This window comes from Oncorhynchus tshawytscha, linkage group LG02 (assembly GCF_018296145.1).
Source record: "Oncorhynchus tshawytscha isolate Ot180627B linkage group LG02, Otsh_v2.0, whole genome shotgun sequence".
Lineage (NCBI taxonomy): Eukaryota > Metazoa > Chordata > Actinopteri > Salmoniformes > Salmonidae > Oncorhynchus > Oncorhynchus tshawytscha.
This window is the reverse complement of record NC_056430.1, coordinates 50,209,015-50,228,189: the sequence shown is the minus strand read 5'-3', so window position 1 is coordinate 50,228,189 and position 19,175 is coordinate 50,209,015. Positions and strand designations below refer to the sequence as shown.

Genomic DNA, 19,175 nt, shown 5'->3' with positions numbered 1-19,175 from the left:
CCCTCCGGGGGATGATCAAAGATGCATTTGAACAGAGCCATGAACCCCTCATATGAGTCTAGCTCTTCCTCTCTCCCATTCAAACACCCACCCAGTCAGCAGAGGAATAACCGTGGCAACCTTGGACCTCTCGGTGGTGGGGGCTCCCATCTGGTGCGTAAAGTAGAGGGAGCACTGAAGTAGGAAGCCACAGCATTTACATGGGGTGCCATCATATTTATTCGGGAGGGACAAACTGGTATCACTGACCTGAGCTAGTTGCTGAATGTGCTGTTGTGCTGGCTCGACTGGTTGTAGAATATCCTCCGCTAGTTGACGACAACTCCTCCCGGTATGTTCGAGACGTTGCACACTGCGAAGAACCTCTTCCATAATCGTCCCCAGTTGTGCCAGCTGGTCATGGTGTTGACATAGAAGGTATCCCTGCTTGTCAACTGTCTGGGATATATTCTGTTTTCCTGCTGCTTCCATTGTAACAGAGATGCTGAGAATCGAGAAGCAGGTGAAACGTTTAGTAAAACAACAAACATGGACCGAGACAACATAACAGTAGTGTCAACACATAAACAAAGGAACAATACTAACTGGGGAAAGAACCTAAGGGAGTGGCAGATATAGGGGAGGTAATAAGTGAGGTAATGAAGTCCCAGTGTGCCTCATAATGACGTGTAGGTGCACGTAATGATTGATGCCAGGTGTGCGTAATGATGGATCAAGGACCGGTGGTTAGTATACCGGCGACGTCGAACACAGGAGGGGTTGAGCGGGAGTAGACGTGACACTGGTCAGGACTGGACAATGTTACTCTTTATGCTGAAATAAACAAAATTAATTGAATACCTAGCAATCGTTGCTGATTTGATTTCCCAAATGTTATCATATGCCTGTTGCAATTGTGTCTGTCTTGTTTGGGGTCATATAAGTCAAGTTGGGATAGGTGGAGCAGTTGCTGTCGTAGAGTGACAAATATTGTGACACACTCGCCCAAAAATGTTCTGCTCAATTTCATGCATGCCACATATTAGATTGGATATCGCCTGTATGGCAAAATAGAGTTTGCTGTTTTTCAGCATACCACTGTTGTTTGTGTCTCGGCGACATCCACAGTGTAAGTCAATAAGCCTAGTTAAGATAGAAGGCCATTGTTTTGATAAAGAGGGTGTCTGGCAATAATATGTAACGAGCAGTAGCTGTAGAATGGTTTTGGTGAATAAGTTATGTTAATGCAGTGTTTCCCTTAGATTTTCTTTTTTAAGGCAGGGCAACAACTGCAGTAACACCCTGAGATGACATCAGTTGAAGGGGAGGGAGTTAACCATTCCAATGTACCCGACCTGGGTTCAAATAGTAGTTGTTTTCTTTCAAATGCTTTAGTTGCACTTGCCTGGCATCATGGAACCAATGGAATAAACTCAAAGGTGCAAGCCCTACACATATAGCACTCCAGGCAAGCTCAATCAAAGTACTCAAAGTAACTCAAAGTACTTGAAAGAAAACAAATATTATTTGAATCGAGGTGGATAACATTACTGTGTTGCTATATGTTTGGCCAGTAGATTCAAGTTGGCTCATTCATGTGTCATTACTCTGATATTGTTACTCTAGCTCTGGTATGGTTTCCCTTTGCTTTATGTTTTCATATTCTTTTTAGTTGTATATCATTGACTTAAAGGGCACTTAGCAACTCAACACTTTGAGAAATCACAGGGGAGCTCGAGAGTGTATCTGAAAGAGAACGGTTCCCAAAAACTCAGTCCTCAAAAGAGTGAGAGACTGCATAGTGAATGGTTTATAGGAAAGTTAATCCTGCCGTGTAAATATTCCTCTTATGCTCGCCAGACATTTGGGGGCCCCTTGACTCGGAGGCTGTCTGATCTCTGTTAATGTCATCATTCATTGACATCTAAAGCTTTGCAATTCCCCTGTGCTCGGCTGTTTGTGTGGCTGCCTTGAAAGGGTAGACGGATTGTCTCTCTCGCTCTATCTTTCTCTCTTTCTGTCTCTTTCTCTCTTTCTGCCCCCTTCCTAGTTGGACTAGGAACCGGAAGGTTGCAAGTTCAAACCCCTGAGCTGACAAGGTACTAATCTGTCGTTCTGCCCCTGAACAGGCAGTTAACCCACTGTTCCTAGGCCGTCATTGAAAATAAGAATTTGTTCTTTAACTGACTTGCCTGTTTAAATAAAGGTAAAATTAAAAAACACTGTTTTAGCTCAGTTAATTCTCAGTCCCACTTTTTCCCATTTAATATTTTACATTCTCATTCTTAGGAAACTACAAGGCTCCACAATGCCTAATATTCACTATATGTCTATGATTACCATCTTGCAAAGTCAGAAAAACCTGCTAACTCCCAAACAGACATGCTTCCCACTGGACACAGACGTCAGTTCAACGACTGATTTTGATTCACATTTGGTTAGGTTGTCAACTAATCTGAAACGTGAAATCAACAAAAAATGTCACCATGTCATTGGATTTAGGTTAAAAGTTGAGACGAAACACCCTTACCCTACTTTTTGCATATACAACCAGTTTTCCGTGTTGATTCAACGTCATCACATAGATTTTTGGGGGGTTGAAATGACGTGGAAACACCTTTGATTCAAGCAGTTTTTTCCCAGTTAATTCTGTCTAGGTACACTTGATAGTCCTGTCAGGCAGAATCAAATCTCGATTCAGTAGCTTATTACTCAGGCATGGGTAGATGGATCCAGAGATCCTAGATATTATCCTTTCATACCCTAGGAAAGCAAATACTTTTAAACCACAAATCCAAAACCCTCCACCCCAGCCACTCTTTAGCCCAATACCTCAAAGGAATATGTGCCGTGTTTAGCTTCTTCGGTGGAATACTATCTGAACAACTAAATGTTTCATATGTAGTCTTTTTGATTGTGGAAAGTTGTTTGAGCCCACTGGAAGTAGACTGGACTAGAATGGGTTTCCTGTTACTTCAGTCTCACCACATTTTCAAAAATGCCCTTTTCACTGTATTCAGATTAGAACCTCTCACTTTAGGTTATTTGAAAATTAAATGATCTCCAAAATATTGCCATTTTTGAAACAAGCCATATAAAGTTGGTTGCAATTTCAGTTTAATCCACCAGAAAAGACAGAACAAACGATACAAAAATATTGTGGTTAAACTCAAATGTACTAATTGATTAAAAACACATCATTTTTCAATAACATCATAAAATGTATAATCTTTGTAAATTATATCATAAATAAGACTGGTGGAGTTATGTCACACATGCAGCTAACAAAAAGTTCTGGAAGTGTCTGCTCTACCCAAAATTACAACAACTAATTGCAGCATTACCACAAAAATGGAAGAGACAAGTGGAAGGGGGAGAAAGTAAGGAACTTGTCTGTCGGCCCTGCATTAAAGACCTAAATTGGTTAAAGAAAAATTGTAATAAATAGAAAAGTATACCAGTTTCCTCTATGACAGTGGTTCCCAAACTTTTTATAGTCCCGTACCCCTTCAAACATTCAACCTCCAGTTGCGTACCCCCTCTAGCACCAGGGTCAGGGAACTCTCAAATGTTGTTCTTTGCCATCATTGTAAGCCTGCCACACACACACTTTACAATACATTTATTAAAAATAAGAATGAGTGTGAGTTTTTGTCATAACCCGGCTTGTGGTAAGTGACTAAGAGCTCTTATAGAACCAGAGCACAAATAATAATATAATAATAATCAATAATTTTGCTCTTTATTTATCCATCTTACATATGAAACGTTATTTGTTAATCGAAAATTGTAAATAACTCACCACAGGTTAATGAGAAGGGTGTGCTTGAAAGGATGTACATAACTCTGCAATGTTGGGTTGTATTGGAGAGAGTCTCAAGTCTTAAATCATTTTCCACACACTGTCTGTGCCTGTATTTAGTTGTCATGCTAGTGAGGGCCGAGAATCCACTCACATGTTACTCTGAGCGCAGCCAAATCCGGAAATCTGGCAGTGGCTTCTGATTATATTCAAATTTCACAGAACCGCTTGTTGCAAAGGCTCTCTTGTTCAGATATCAGTAAGTGGACTGGAGGCAGGGCATGAAGCAGATAACGAATCCAGTTGTTTGTGTCATCCGTTTTGGGAAAGTACCTGCGTAATTGCGCACCCAACTCACTCAGGTGCTTCGCTACATCACATTTGACATTGTCCGTAAGCTTGAGTTCATTTGAACACAAAAAAAATCATACAATGAGACCTGTGTGTTGTTCTTGTTAATGCAAAAAGAGAAGAGCTCCAACTTCTTAATCATAGCCTCAATTTTGTCCCCCACATTGAATACAGTTGCGGAGAGTCCCTGTAATCCTAGATTCAGATCATTCAGGCGAGAAAAAACATCACCCAGATAGGCCACTTGTGTGAGAAACGCGTCATCATGCAAGTGGTCAGTAAAGAAAACTTTAAGCTCGTCTCTCAATTAAGAAAAACATGTAAATACTTTGTCCCTTGATAACCATGCCACTTCTGTATGTTGTAAAAGCATTACACGGTCGCTGCCCATATCATTGCAAAGGGCAGAAAATACACGAGAGTTCAGGGGCCTTGCTTTAACAAAGTTAACCATTTTCACTGTAGTATCCAACACGTCTTTCAAGCTGTCAGGTATTCCCTTGGCAGCAAGAGCCTCTCGATGGATGCTGCAGTGTACCCAAGTGTCGTCGGAAGCAACTGTTTGCACGCGCGTTACCCCTCCACTATGTCTCCCTGTCATGGCTTTTGCGCCATCAGGGGCAGAGCACAGCTACGTGCTCTCTCTAATGTGTTTGAGCCAATCAGTTGTGTTGTGACAAGGTATTTTTTTATTTATTTTTTTATTTCACCTTTATTTAACCAGGTTGGCTAGTTGAGGACAAGTTCTCATTTGCAACTGTGACCTGGCCAAGATAAAGCGTAGCACTTCGACACATATAACAACACAGAGTTACACATGGAATAAACAAAACATACATTCAATAATACAGTAGAACAAAAGAAAACAAAAAGTCTATATACAGTTAGTGCAAATGAGGTAAGTTAAGGAAATAAATAGGCCATGGTGGTGAAGTAATTACAATATAGCAATTAAACTCTTGAATGGTAGATCGGCAGAAGATGAATGTGCAGGTAGAGATACTGGGGTGCAAAGGAGCAAAGTAAATAAATAAATACCAGTATGGGGATGAGGTAGGTGGATAGATGGGCTATTTACAGATGGGCTAAGTACAGGTGCAGTGATCTGTAAACTGCTCTGACAGCTTGTGCTTAAAGCTAGTGAGGGAGATGTGAGTCTCCAGCTTCAGAGATTTTTGCAATTCGTTCCAGGTAGGTAGGGTTGCTATACAGAAGATATCCCTATTTGGCAAAAGACAAAGTCCATATTATGGCAAGAACAGCTCAAATAAGCAAAGCGAAATGACAGTCCATCATTTCAAGAACTTTGAAAGTTTCTTCAAGTGCAGTCGCAAAAACCATCAAGCGCTATGAAGAAACTAGCTCTCATGAGGACACATCCACAGGAAAGGAAGACCCAGAGTTACCTCTGCTGCAAAGGATACGTTCATTAGAGTTTCCAGACTCAGAAAACAGCAATTAACTGCACCTCAGATTGCAGCCCAAATAAATGTTTCACAGAGTTCAAGTAACAGACACATCTTAACATCAACTGTTCAGAGGAGACCGAATTAGGCCTTCATGGTCGAATTGCTGCAAAGAAACCACTACTAAAGGACAGCAATAAGAAAACGAGACTTGCTTGGGCAAAATAACAGGAGCAATGGACATTAGACCTGTGTAAATCTGTCCTTCGGTCTGATGAGTCTAAATGTGAGATTTTTGGTTCCAACCGCCTTGTCTTTATGAGACGCAGAGTAGGTGAACGGATGATCTCCGCATGTGTGGTTCCAACCGTGAAGCATGGAGGTGGAGGTGTGACAGTGCTTTGCTGGTGACACTGTCTGTGATTTATTTACAATTCAAGGTACACTTGACCAGCATGGCTACCACAGTATTCTGCAGCGATACACCATCCCATCTGATTTGCGCTTGGTGGGACTATCATTTGATTTTCAACAGGACAATGACACAAAACCTACCTCCAGACTGTATAAGGGCTATTTGACCAAGAAGGAGAGTGATGAAGTGCTGCATCAGATGACCTGTCCTCCACAATCACCCTACCCCAACCAAGTTGAAATGATTTGGGATGAGTTGGACCGCAGATCGAAGGAAAAGCAGCCAACAAGTGCTCAGCATATGTGGTAACTCCTTCAAGACTGTTGGAAAAGCATTCCTCATGAAGCTGGTTGAGAGAATGCCAAGAGTGTGCAAAGTTATCAAGGCAAAGTGTGGCAACTTTGAAGAATCAAACATGTCAATTATATTTTGATTTGTTGAACACGTTTTTTGGTTACTACATGATTCCATATGTGTTATTTCATAGTTTATATGTCTTTACTTTTATTATACAATGTAGAAAATAGTTAAAAAAATAAAGAAAAACCCTTGATTGAGTACATGTGTCCAAACTTTTGACTGGTACTGTATATATTTACACAAAAATATATGGGGGATTGGAAATGATGCAGACAATTACATTGCTGGAATCTACAATCTATCTGTAATATTAAAGCTATATTAAAGCTGATCTATCCCCCCCCCCTGCCCCCCAAAAATGTGTTTCCTGTTTCTCCCACCTTCACTCTCTCTTCTACCCCCTCACCCTTTTCCTCCCTCTATCAGTCCAGTAGAGTTGATGGAGATAAGAACCAGCCTTTGCTATGATCTGACCTTTGTACTTTATCTTTTCCCCAGATTCAGTACTGTCATCATCTGCTCTTTCAACAACTTCCCAAATGAAAACCTTAGTTACGCAAGTCTATTTCCTGAAACGGATCTAATGGGGAACGTTAAGACAGATTGGTGATGATGATGATAATGATAGGGCACCTCTAAAATGAGAGTTGGGGGACCTCTAAAATGAGGGTGATGCTCACACTGCATCGAGAGGATACTTGTATTCACAAATGGTCTCAGAGTAGAAGTGCTGATCTAAAAATCAGTTTTGCCTTTCAGATCATAATGCAAAATATAGGCGAGAACCAGATCCTAGATCAGCAATACCTCTTCAAAATGCTTTGTGAAAGGCTTACAACTGTATTTTGGGTGGGATTGGATCTCTGACCTATCTGAAGGTATTCAGACCCTTTCACTTTTTCCACATTTTGTTACGTTAACACCTTATTCTAAAATTGATTAAATAGGTTTTTCCCCCTCATCAATCTACACACATTACCACATAATGACAGAGCAAAACAGTTTTTTAGAAATGTTTGCACATAAAAAAATAATAATAATGGAAATATCAAATTTACATAAGTATTCAGACCTTTTACTCAGTACTTTTTTGAAGCACCTTTGGCAGTGACTAGAGCATTGAGTCTTTTTGGGTATGACGCTAGAAGCTTGGCATACCTGTATTTGTGGAGTTTCTCCCATTCGTCTCTGCAGATTCTCTCAAGCTCCGTCAGCTTGGATGGGGAGCGTCGCTGCACAGCTATTTTCAGGTCTCTCCAGAGATGTTCGATCAGGTTCAAGTCTGGGCTCTGGCTGTGCCACTCAAGGACATTCAGAGACTTGTCTCGAAGCCACTCTTGCGTTGTCTTGGCTGTGTGCTTAGGGTTGTTGTTGGAATGTGAACCTTCACCCTAGTCTGAGGTCCTGAGCAATCTGAAGCAGGTTTTCATCAAGAATCTCTCTATACTCTACTCTGTTTATCTTTCCCTCAATCCTGACTAGTCTCCCAGTCCCTGCCATTGAAAAACATCCCCACAGAATGATGCTGCCACCACCATGCTTCACCGTAAGGATGGTATTGGCCAGGTAATGAGCGGTGCCTGGTTTTCTCCAGACGTGACGCTTGGCATTCAGGCCAAAGAGTTCAATCTTGGTTTCATCAGGACCAGAGAATCTTTTTTGTCATGGTCTGAGTGTTGTTTAGGTGCCTTTTGGCAAACTCCCAAGTAGGCTGTCATGTGCCTTTTACTGAGGAGTGGCTTCCGTTTGTCCACTCTACCATAAAGGCCAGATTGGTGGAGTGCTGCAGAGATGGTTGTCCTCTGGAAAGTTCTCCCATCTCCACAGAGGAACTCTGGAGCTCTGTCAGAGTGACCATCATGTTCTTGGTCACATCCCTGATCAAGGCCCTTCTCCCCCGATTGATCAGTTTGGCCAGGTGGCCAGCTCTAGGAAGTTCCAAACTTCCTCCATTTAAGAATGATGAAGGCCACTGGGTTCTTGCGACCTTCAATGCTTCAGAAATCTTTGGTACCCTTTCCCAGATCTGTGCTTCGACATAATCCTGTCTCGGAGCTCCACGGACAATTCCTTGACCTCATGGCTTGGTTTTTGGTTCGACATGCACTGTCAACTGTGGGACCTTATACAGACAGGTGTGTGCCTATCCCAAATCATATCCAATCAAATGAATTACCACAGGTGGACTCCAAGTTGTGGAAACAACTCAAGGATGATCAATGGAAACAGGATGCACCTGAGCTCAATTTCGAGTCTCATAGCAAAGGTCTGAATACTTAATGTAAATAAGGTATTTCTGTTTTTTTGTTTTAATACATTTGCAAACACTTCAAAAAACCTGTTTTCGCTTTGTCATTTGGGGTATAGTTTGTAGATTGATGACAAAAAAAGTAATTGTATCAATTTTAGAATAAGGCTGTAACGTAACAAAATGTGAAAAAAAGTGAAGGGGTCTGAATACCTTCTGAATGCACGGATCCATGAAGGGTGAGTAGCCAAATCATTAAAAAATAATTACTTGGGGCGGCAGGTAGCCTAGCGGTTAAGAGTGTTTGGCCAGTAACCAAAAGCTCGTTGGTTTGAAACCCCAAGCCAATTTGGTGAATAATCTGCTGATGTGCCCTTGAGCAAGGCACTTAAGCTTAATTGCTCCTGTAAGTTGCTCTGGATAATAGTGTCTGCTATATGACTCAACTGTTTATGCTTCCTGTTCTCCCACTTGTTATTTTTGGATGCTGTATTTTTGCCCAGCTGTGCACTAATGTTGTGTTTTTGTGTTCTATTTTAACTTTATAGTGTCAGCATTCTGATTGGTGCTCCCAAAGCTAACACCAGCCAACCGAATGTCAACGAAGGTGGATCTGTGTACTTATGTCCCTGGAGCCAGGGCCAATCGAATTGCAGTGTCGTCCACTTTGACAATGAAGGTAAAATATCTAGCTGAATAACCTGGTGGAATTAGTAGTGAATGAGTAGCCCTACCGTAGTGCTAACGTGTCAACTATCCACTGTGTGATTCTCTCAGCTATTCCATCTCAGATCAAAGCCTTTGAGTAAATTAATTTGTTGATTATTTAACCTGTTTGAGGGGATGAGGAGAATTACTGTACCATTCATTAGAAAACTGGTTGTTTGGATCCAGGATGCTGATTGGACGAGCAGCATTCTGACACATCTATGCCTGCTAACAGTTCCATCTGAAAATTATCACTGCACCTCCATACGAATATCATGTTCATGTTGCTGTCTGAATCATCGATTGTATTTATTTCAACTCGCACAATATTTACCCTTGCTTCCAGCCTAGCATTTAGTTTTGTACAGCGGGGATTAATATAAGCCTCACTGTTTGCAAGTCTGACTTCAGGGAACAATGTTTCACTTTTGAAATATCGGATCTCTGAGACAAAACAACTTTTTCTACGCCAGTCAAAATCACGCATCAACGACATTATCATGGATAAGTAAATACCAATAGAAAAAAAGCTCAAACAAACAAAAATCCAGCTTGTGTACTGTCATTCCAGGTTCAATGTTCGACGGGACTGAGTTAGCTGAAGTTGGCTAGCTAGCTAGCTAGCAAGTGACAAGAACGTTATCCAGCCTGCATAGCAACCATTTTGTTTAGTACTGAGGACCAGTCCTTTCACGTCTGTAGCGATATGGCCAAAAGAACCAACAACCAGATTTTTGTCCCGACTATATTTTGGTGGAAGAATGAAATGGTAATCAAAATAAAGTTCTAATGAAAATATGTAATTCATTGTTATTTTAATATGGTATTGGTAACAGTTTTATAAAAGTGATAAGGTGCGCGAGGCTCTGCTATCATTTCGGGCAGAACAACAGCATTTACCTGTGACTGTATTCATGATACAGCACTGCAACATTTATTTATTTTACCTTTATTTAACTAGGCAAGTCAGTTAAGAACAAATTCTTATTTTCAATGACGGCCTAGGAACAGTGGGTTAACTGCCTTGTTCAGGGGCAGAATGACAGACTTTTTTACCTTGTCAGCTCAGGGATTCGATCTTGCAACCTTTCGGTTACTAGTCCAAAGCTCTAAGCACTAGGCCACCTGCCAACCCAGCATTGTGTTTCCTTGTACAAACGTCTAAGGAATTACCAGATTAACAATGTTAACGTCAGGTGTCACAAAGGTTTCATACGTACATTTTTACAAAGAATGTATATCGCAAGGCTTTCATAACATACCTCCAGTTAGTTGGATTGTATATACAGAAAAATGTGTCTTCAGCCATTAAAGAATAAGGCTTCTATTAGTGAGCTCACTGGCTATGATGACCCTGAGGTTATAGTGGCAAACCTCTCTGTCAGGCTTCGAGATTCTTCATCAACGGTGCTCTGTTTTTATTTAAACTATTCTTTGAAGTTTCTCCTCCTGTGCTTAGTAGTGAGTGAGCCCTGTCTCATCTTCCCCCTTTCCAAAGCCCCTAGTTTGAGGTAAAGTTTAGTTAAAGCTCTGTATCCACTACATCCAGTGTCTCCACAGGACTTTGGTTGATTTCCTGCCTGGCTGGATTGAAGCCCAGTATTGTAACTTTAATTAGGTCAAAGCAATGGGCCAGGGTTCCGGTCTAGAAACACTGTTACGACTGCTCTTAGAGTTTTGTTTTGGTACTGCAGTTTACTTCCAGCCCAGGAAGACAATTTCCATACACGGCCACATAGAGAAATCAGATTTGAAAATTTCATAGTGCACGAAACATCCATTGAATTATTCAAATAATTGTTGCTGAGGCTCATTTTTTTCCCATCGCTCACAGCCCGAAGATATTAAAATGTTTTATTCATCCAATGTCTGCCGTGTTTTTGGATGACGTGATTCATATAAACCGGATGCAACCCGGATATAAACGGTCCATGAATCAGCGAATGCAAACATGAGTAGATATCTTTGAGAACAACGGGCGGACATCTTGGACTCGGTCTCCAGTTGTTATTATACCTCATTGGGCCAAAGTCATTATGGGGACAAGGACCCCTGGGCTGCCTGCCCTAGCTCTCCCTGCCAGTGAAGCAGTCACAGCCACATCAGATATAAGCAGGAAGTGATAAGGTCCACAGTTTGAGGATCAGAGAGTGCGTTATCGCATATGCTCACACACATACTACACATTACATATACACATACTCTGACACACACACACAAACGCACGTGCACACACATACATACATACTGTACATTACATAGACACATACAGACACTGGATACACATATTCAGACACACAAACATGCATACACAAAAACTGGATGCACGCATTCTCGTGTACCTAAACTGTTTAGAAGTACACAAATATAGACACATGCACTACGAACACAAACTATGTACACAAACATGTACACATCCACAGGCTTAGATATGCAGTCATGCCCACACACACCCCCTAATATGTACACTCTCCAAATTGAAGGCACAGCTGATGTGATATGTGAATTCAGGAAATTAGCTGACAGCCGTTTTGCACAGACAGTACAGGTACAGTAGACACACACACACACACACTGCCCCAGGCACTTCCTTTCCCGATTTTGTGCAGTGCAGCTTTTCCCATGCAGGTCTCTGGGTTCAAAAGGCATAGTGTGTACAGACTCCAGCAGCCAGATAGACAGACAGACATAGAGCATTGCAGTGGTTAGGAAGGTTAATGTCACCTGTCAAGTCCATGAGTCAGACAAATAAATCAAACCACACACCCAAGTCAACTGCATTAAAGGAATGGTTCATCCACATTTCTACATTTGTTCAGATTTTTCTTACCTTGTAAGTAGTCTATTGGCCAGGATTGTTTCACACCCTGATGTGTTTCACGTGTCTTGTGCTTGTCTCCATCCCCCAACAGGTGTCTCCCATTTGTTCCCATTATCCCCTGTGTATTTATACCGGTGGTTTCTGTTTGTTTGTTGCCAGTTTGTCTTGTCTTGTCAAGCTTACCAGCATAGTTTTCCGTACTCCTGATTGCCTAGTCCTGGTTTTCTAGTCCTCCCGGTTCCGACCTTTTCTGGCTTCCCTGAGCCCGCCTGCCATACGATTCTGCCTGCCCGGACCTCGAGCCTGCCTGTCGTCCTGTACCCATCTGACTCTGACCTGGTTTACAAACTTCTGCCTGCCTCAGAGACTCGAACCATCTGCCTCCTGTGTCTGCATTTGGCTCTTGTCCTGTGTCGTTATAGATTGACTCTCTGCAGTTGAGGACACATGCTTTTTTTCATGAATTTGGGTGAACTATCCCTTTAAGGAACATTTAAGGGTGTTCATAGCAAGGCTTGTCCTCATTCGTGTTCATTCTCTCTCAACATTACTAATATATGCTGTAAGTTTGACCTAATGTTACCACCCAGATATTTTGGGTGTACTTTCTCAAAGCCAGCTGCTCAATGTTTTTGTCTGTCACAGGAGACTGCTTTACCCCCCCCCACGCCTTCATAAAACCGGGACCAGACTACGAAGGACAAATGTTTAGATTATAGTAAAAACGCGTTCCAAGTCCTGCTGAACAGTTTGATGTTTGCCAATAGCATGGTGGATGGATTAAGAGTTGAGGCTCGGAGACGGAGGTTATAAAAACAGCAACGCTTAAAAACCCAAGGACACACATGGAACCATCTAACATGTTGGGATCATGTTGAGACATAGTTACAGTAGACATCACTATGGTTGTTTGGAAGTTTTGCTCTCAAATAAGGAGTCACGCTATGATATGGTGTGTGGTCCTTCCACTATGACTCGATAAACCATGCAGTTTATTAGGATACAGATGAAATAAGTTATGAACTTCACAGGGTGATGAAAGTGCACAGTGATGAGCTTGATGCTGCTTTCCAAGAAATATTGAGGGTCCTATTCTGGTGACACGATGATTGATGCTTGACTGCCATTTGACGAATAAAACTATTCTCGCTCTTATCCATAATAATCTCAAAATGTAGACTAGACAACACAAACTGTCCACCCGCACTGTGTCTGCGAGCTATTGGCTAGAGCACAGGTGCCAAGACCAGAATAGGGACATTTGCTATTTAACGTAACTGTTTTTGTGACAAAACTCTCTTTAAAGTTGAAAATGTATTTGGTACATTTTGTGTGCACTAAGTTATCATGCACTTATTTCTGTCTGCAGCTAGTCCATTTGGTGGAAACATACCATTAGTGGGAAAATGCACATATTTTAAACTGCAATATTTTCTCTACGCCCTATGGTAAAATGTGTAGAATTTTTTGAAATGAACTCTAAAATGTACATTTCTCTCCTCTGTCAAGAAGGGAGCCGCTAAAATGTTTTACTCGCAAGGTGCCACCCCCCAACAAAATTTCACTTAGGGCCCCCAAAAGGCTAGCTGTGACTGCATGTGTAGGTATGGATATGAGTATGCAGGCCCGCAAGCAGCAGTGGCCCTTCATGATGAGTTAAAAAAAATTGTTGCCCCCAACCACTCAAAGTCACCAATCCCTGCTTTAGGCTATTAAATTCATAGAAGTATTGTATTATAAATGAAAATGTGCGTTTCTTTGGCATCTTCCAGGAGATCGCCGTTTCCATGTCAACGACGTCGACGTCCAGGTGGAGTTCAAGTCCCATCAGTGGTTTGGGGCGACAGTGCGTTCCCATGGCAACACTGTCCTGGTAAGATACTAGGTTCTGTGGGATAGAGCAAATTAGATCATAATCTAGCTGTCCAGTTAGAATTGATCATCAGAAAGCCAATGCGGACTTGATTGATTTTATGATTTTATGTGTATTTTGATATTGTTTATTATTTGACGACAGTCACAAGTCGACCAAAAGCTTTTCATAGTGTGTCAGTGATGCCTATGAACATCTGACAGCATTGTCTTCCATCAGATAGCACAACAGTGGTTTTAGAATGATGCCATCCGACAGAAGACAATGCATCTGACAGATGATATTAGAGTTTCTTGTGTGTTGTTTTGAATTTCAACCCTGTCTGACCCCTATACCCTTCTCTTGAATGTGTCCAAGGCTTGTGCCCCGAGGTATTACTGGAGAACGGAACACGACGCCCCCTTCTCTGACGTCACAGGAACTTGCTACCTCTCCGTGGACAACCTCAAGACATTTGTGGAGTACGCCCCCTGTCGCACAGGTACAGTACTGCAAATGACACCCTGATCCAAATGATACTGTACCTGAAGTCAATTGAATGAAGTAGTGCCAAGGCATGCAGCCACGACTTTGAGTTGTGTGAGGGCTGAGTCCTGACTCCAACTTGAACTTCCTTGTAAATTGACCACTGATGTCAATGGGAGATTTGTGTGTGCACGTGTTATGATACAGCTCTGGCTAGCCCATTTGGGTAGTAGCCTTTCAGTGTGACTCGACAATGTGTTCTGCTTCTCTTCCGTTTATCTCAGAGAGACATGGTCCTGCCGGACAGGGCTACTGTCAGGGCGGGTTCAGTGCTGACTTCACCAAGGTATGTTCAAGAGGAAAAGGAACAATTCAATTACAATTCAAAATCGATTATCTTGGGAACTTTTTATATGGGGGCTTATGTCTTGGAGGCTGTTCCAGAAATCAGGATCAATGAGTTAGCCAGCTAACTGTCCCAGAAATTCTGATATAACTTCATCCTTTTGAGAAATATATACTTGAAATTAGCATGGAGTAAATTGACTCGACAGCCAACAACCTATATTCAAGTTTAGCTTTCTAAATGAATCAGTAAATCATGAGATATATTTGACTGCTTATCAAAATTTGCTGGCTAACTGAAGGATCCTGCTTTTCTGGAACACCCCACTGAATGAATTCTGTACGTTTAGGGACATAAGACTTCAAATGGAGTTATATCTGAAAGCCCCTTATACATATTCTTGATAAAAGGTTGCTTTATACCTAAGGTTCTCATCAGAGTGGTGGTTTTTCCTGTTTGTTTCAGGATGGGAAGATTGTTCTTGGAGGACCAGGAAGCTTTTACTGGCAAGGTAAGTGCACTATTGGATTTACGATAGGATCCTATTGGGACCAGGTGTGGATTTATATGAATTGGTTCAACTACAGGACGTAGAGATAGCATACAGTTTAGCCTAGAAAACCATACATCAACTCGTTTTCCCCCCTTTTCTTTAAAGGCTGGGAATTCCCAATCTTTCAAACGTTTCCTTTTTATTCGACAGATACAGTGTAGAGAGACACGAGAGAGATATTATTTACGTCAGCATAACGACAGAGCGGGATTGAAACCTGCGCAGACGCGTACATATGGTTTCCAAGCGGCGAAGTTATCCCCTAGACCAGTGGTTCTTAAACCTCTCCTCGGGGACCCCCAGCCGTTCCATGTATTTCATCCATTCCAGAGCTAGCACACCTGAATCCACTTGTCAACTAATCATCAAGCCCTTGACTAGGTAAAGCAGGAGCGCTAGTTCAGGGCTACAACAAAATTGTGAAATGTCTGGGGGTCACCAAGGAGAGGTTTGAGAAGCACTGCCCTTGACCATCCTCAGAGCCAAACTTCAACAGTCATTTTACTGCAGCTAAAACCCCAAAAGACAAAGTTCAAAAGTCACAGCTCGTCTTTACCCCTGACCTCTGACCCTTATCCCCAACCGTCCTTCCCACAGGTCAGCTGATCTTAGCCACCACAAAGGAAATAGTCAAGGCCTACTACCCTTCCTACTTCCTGCTCTCTGTTACCGGGCAGATCCAGACCCATCAGGTGCAGGGGAGCTATGATGACAGTTACCTGGGTGAGCATGGTCCACTTCTTCATAGGTGTTAGACAGAAGCTGCGTCTGAAATGACACCCTATTCAGTTCACAGTGCACTGCTTTTGACCAAGGCACCAAGTAGTTGCCTTACCCGATTTCGCATTGCACTACTCCCTCTTATTGACCCATCATTTTTCTCCCATTCTCTCTCTCTCTCTCCCCCTCTCTCTCTCTCGCTCTCTGTTCCTCCTCTCGCTGTCTGTTTCTCTGTCTCTGTCTGTCTGTATCTCTTTCTCTCTCTCTCCAGGTTACTCTGTGGCCGGCGGGGAGTTCAGTGGAGATAATATTGAAGGTGAGGGTCATATTTACGGCGCCAACTGACTGGCTTGCGTATGATTGGGCTTAGGGTTTGCTTACCCCATAATTCTGTCTAATAGTTATTAACTATCGGAAGCCCATCTAAAGTCCCCTATGCACTAATATACTCGTGTGCTCTAATCATTAGAGCTTTAGTCATTAGAGCACACAAGTATATCCAAAGAATATCAGAGCACAATGTAATAACCTACTAATTACATGACATTGGAGTCTACTGTACTTAAGTAGCTCACTCAAGGCTACAAAATGAAGATGTTCTGCTTATTTGAAAATAAATGAGAAACTTGCATGGTGTGCTTGGCCGTATCACCTCAGTTCATTGAGCTTTTAAGATTGAATGAAATTATTGGCATAGACCTGCAACAAGCAAACCTCAGCTTGTTTTAGCAATGTTTTAACCCCTTGGTTGTTCATATTTGGAAGTGCCTGGAGTCCTAGCCCTAGCTTGACCTCAACTCTTGAACTTCCTTTCTCTCTTTCTCATTTTCTGTCTTTGCAGATTTCGTCACGGGAGTCCCCAAGGGACTCATGTTGTATGGTTTAGTAAGGACTCCTCACATATTTTATACATATTTCATCATTCATTCTAGATGAAAGGTAATGAGGGGTGACATAGGGAAGACCTAAGGATGACATAGAGGAATGTTACTGTGAAGAAGAAGAGGGGGTGAGAGAACGCCAGTATATAAAACGGGAAAGGTTTCATGTTTCAATGTCACATGCACAAGTACAGTGAAATTCCTTTCTTGCAAGCTCTAACCGCAGCAATGCTGTAAACAATAACATTGTAATACTTCTGGAAGTGAAAGAAAGATGTTCTTATACAAGAATGATGTGCATACATATTCATAAATGCATGTGTTACAACTAGGGCTGTTGCGGTGACCGTATTACCGCCACACTAGCCGTCACGAGTCAAGAAGGCAGTCAAAATCCATGTTACCGTTGAGTCACGGTATTTAGGCTTCTCCGAGCTCTGATGAGGCTGATGGTCATTAGTAGCCTACCAAACTTGCTAACTGCCTGGTACTCCACACTCTATTGTCCCTCTAATCACTCTGACATCAAAGCAAATGTGATCGAAAATCGAATCAAACACTTCATGAGAGCCCATGAGCTTATATTGTGCAACATTTCTATAGGCTATGCAATTAAGTAAGAAAACAGAGTGACGGCCTCTATTAAAAAGAGGAGGATCCCATCAGCTTTCTATAGGCAAGGCCTACTATACTTATTTCTCAACCTACCTAATATTAAGCACATTGCTTCTTTTTAAAACAGTAGTATAGCCTACCTGGCTGGCATGAAAATAAACCATGGAGAAAAGCGTCTTCCATTCGCTATTTAAGTGCATAGATGACATGTCTTTTTTCCCCTGCCCCTGTTTCGAGATAGGTGCATGATAATGGTCCATTCTAAATCAAAACAAATTTCACACTTATATAATTTAAAATATGTAAAGACGCGATTAAATCAAGAATAGTGTGATGTGTGACAATATTAGCCTCACATATTCACATCTCTTGTGAATGATATATTATCACTTGTGAATGATGCCCAGCATAAAGGAAACAGCGTATGCTTTTTTCCCAACTTTTTCAAATCATAGTCCCACACCTCATGTAGCCTAGCCCATAGCCCTATATGTTTTGATAAGGTTTGTATCACGACTAAAGTGGCCAAATAACTTCTTAAAATTAAGCACATTAATCCGCTTTACAATGGTTGTAGAGCCGAATTGGCATACATACGCAGCACGTGAGTTTCAAGTTTGGGGAAGATCATTTTTACCATCAAAATGCACCTTTATAATAAAATCAAATTTGTGGTCACTTTTGAGAATGGTATTTTTCTGCTAATGGAACATTCGCGCTTATAGCAAGCCTACTGCCGTGTGCGCATTGCTGCACTTATAATGTGAAGAAATAGCCTAATAGTTTATCAACATTTTAAGCTAAACGTTTTAAACTGTTGCATCAGGCGCATTGCTTAAAACAGTTTTTTTTATGCTAGTCATTGTATTAATTTGGGATGTATCTCATCCCACAACTGTCCTGGACTATGCTTGGAATATTTATTTCTCGCACAGAATAGAATAGGTAAACTTTTGTACTATGTACATAGGCTAGTGCTTTTGCTCTTTGTTAGGCCTACTCGTCTTGTTGGCTGGCAAATAGTAAATGTGGACAGTTCTTCCAATATCTTCAATATGAGCCTCGGAATTGGAGAAGGACGCGCGCAGTTGCGTCCCAGATGTGTCTGTCTTCACTTGTAGCCTGTGAGAAAGACCCGATCACTTGATTGAGAGCCATGTGAGTGAGAGGTGCTTCGGCACGCAGTGGGGAGAAGGGAATTATAATTATTATATTCAGCCCAAGGGCATAACGGCCACTGACCTCAAAAGGCATATATTTTTTAGGGGGATTATGGCCACACAAAGGGGATGCAGCCGGAAAATTCGAAGCATTATCAAGTGCATTATCAAGTGTGTACAGCCTGTGCAAAAAAAAACAAAGCAGAGCTCATGCCTTTCATGCAACTTTTTTCAAATCATCATTTGAGTCCCATCATGCAGCCTTAGAATGTATTAGAATCTTAACATAGAGCCCAATATTGGTATCACAACTAAAGTTACATAAATAACTCTAAATTAGCATATAGGAGTACGTGTTTCTTTGTTAACCGCTCAACACAGAATAGCCGCATGTGAGCACTCCCTTAAATCATTTCTAGAAAATATCCTTTCTATTTTATTCAGCTATGTTCAATTGTATTCTTCATACTAT

The 19,175-nt window shown here is 41.6% G+C and overlaps 1 protein-coding gene across 1 annotated transcript in view; it reads left to right on the top strand.

Moving 5' to 3' along the window:
- Positions 1–19,175, top strand: part of LOC112267689 (integrin alpha-5) — a 55,072-nt gene that overhangs the window by 14,476 nt on the left and 21,421 nt on the right. Inside the window, exons 2-9 of the mRNA XM_024445873.2 lie at positions 9,110–9,240; positions 13,863–13,963; positions 14,321–14,444; positions 14,713–14,774; positions 15,240–15,285; positions 15,925–16,050; positions 16,319–16,363; positions 16,889–16,932. Coding sequence (XP_024301641.1) covers positions 9,110–9,240; positions 13,863–13,963; positions 14,321–14,444; positions 14,713–14,774; positions 15,240–15,285; positions 15,925–16,050; positions 16,319–16,363; positions 16,889–16,932 — 679 coding nt within the window. The remainder of the gene's footprint in view (positions 1–9,109; positions 9,241–13,862; positions 13,964–14,320; positions 14,445–14,712; positions 14,775–15,239; positions 15,286–15,924; positions 16,051–16,318; positions 16,364–16,888; positions 16,933–19,175) is intronic.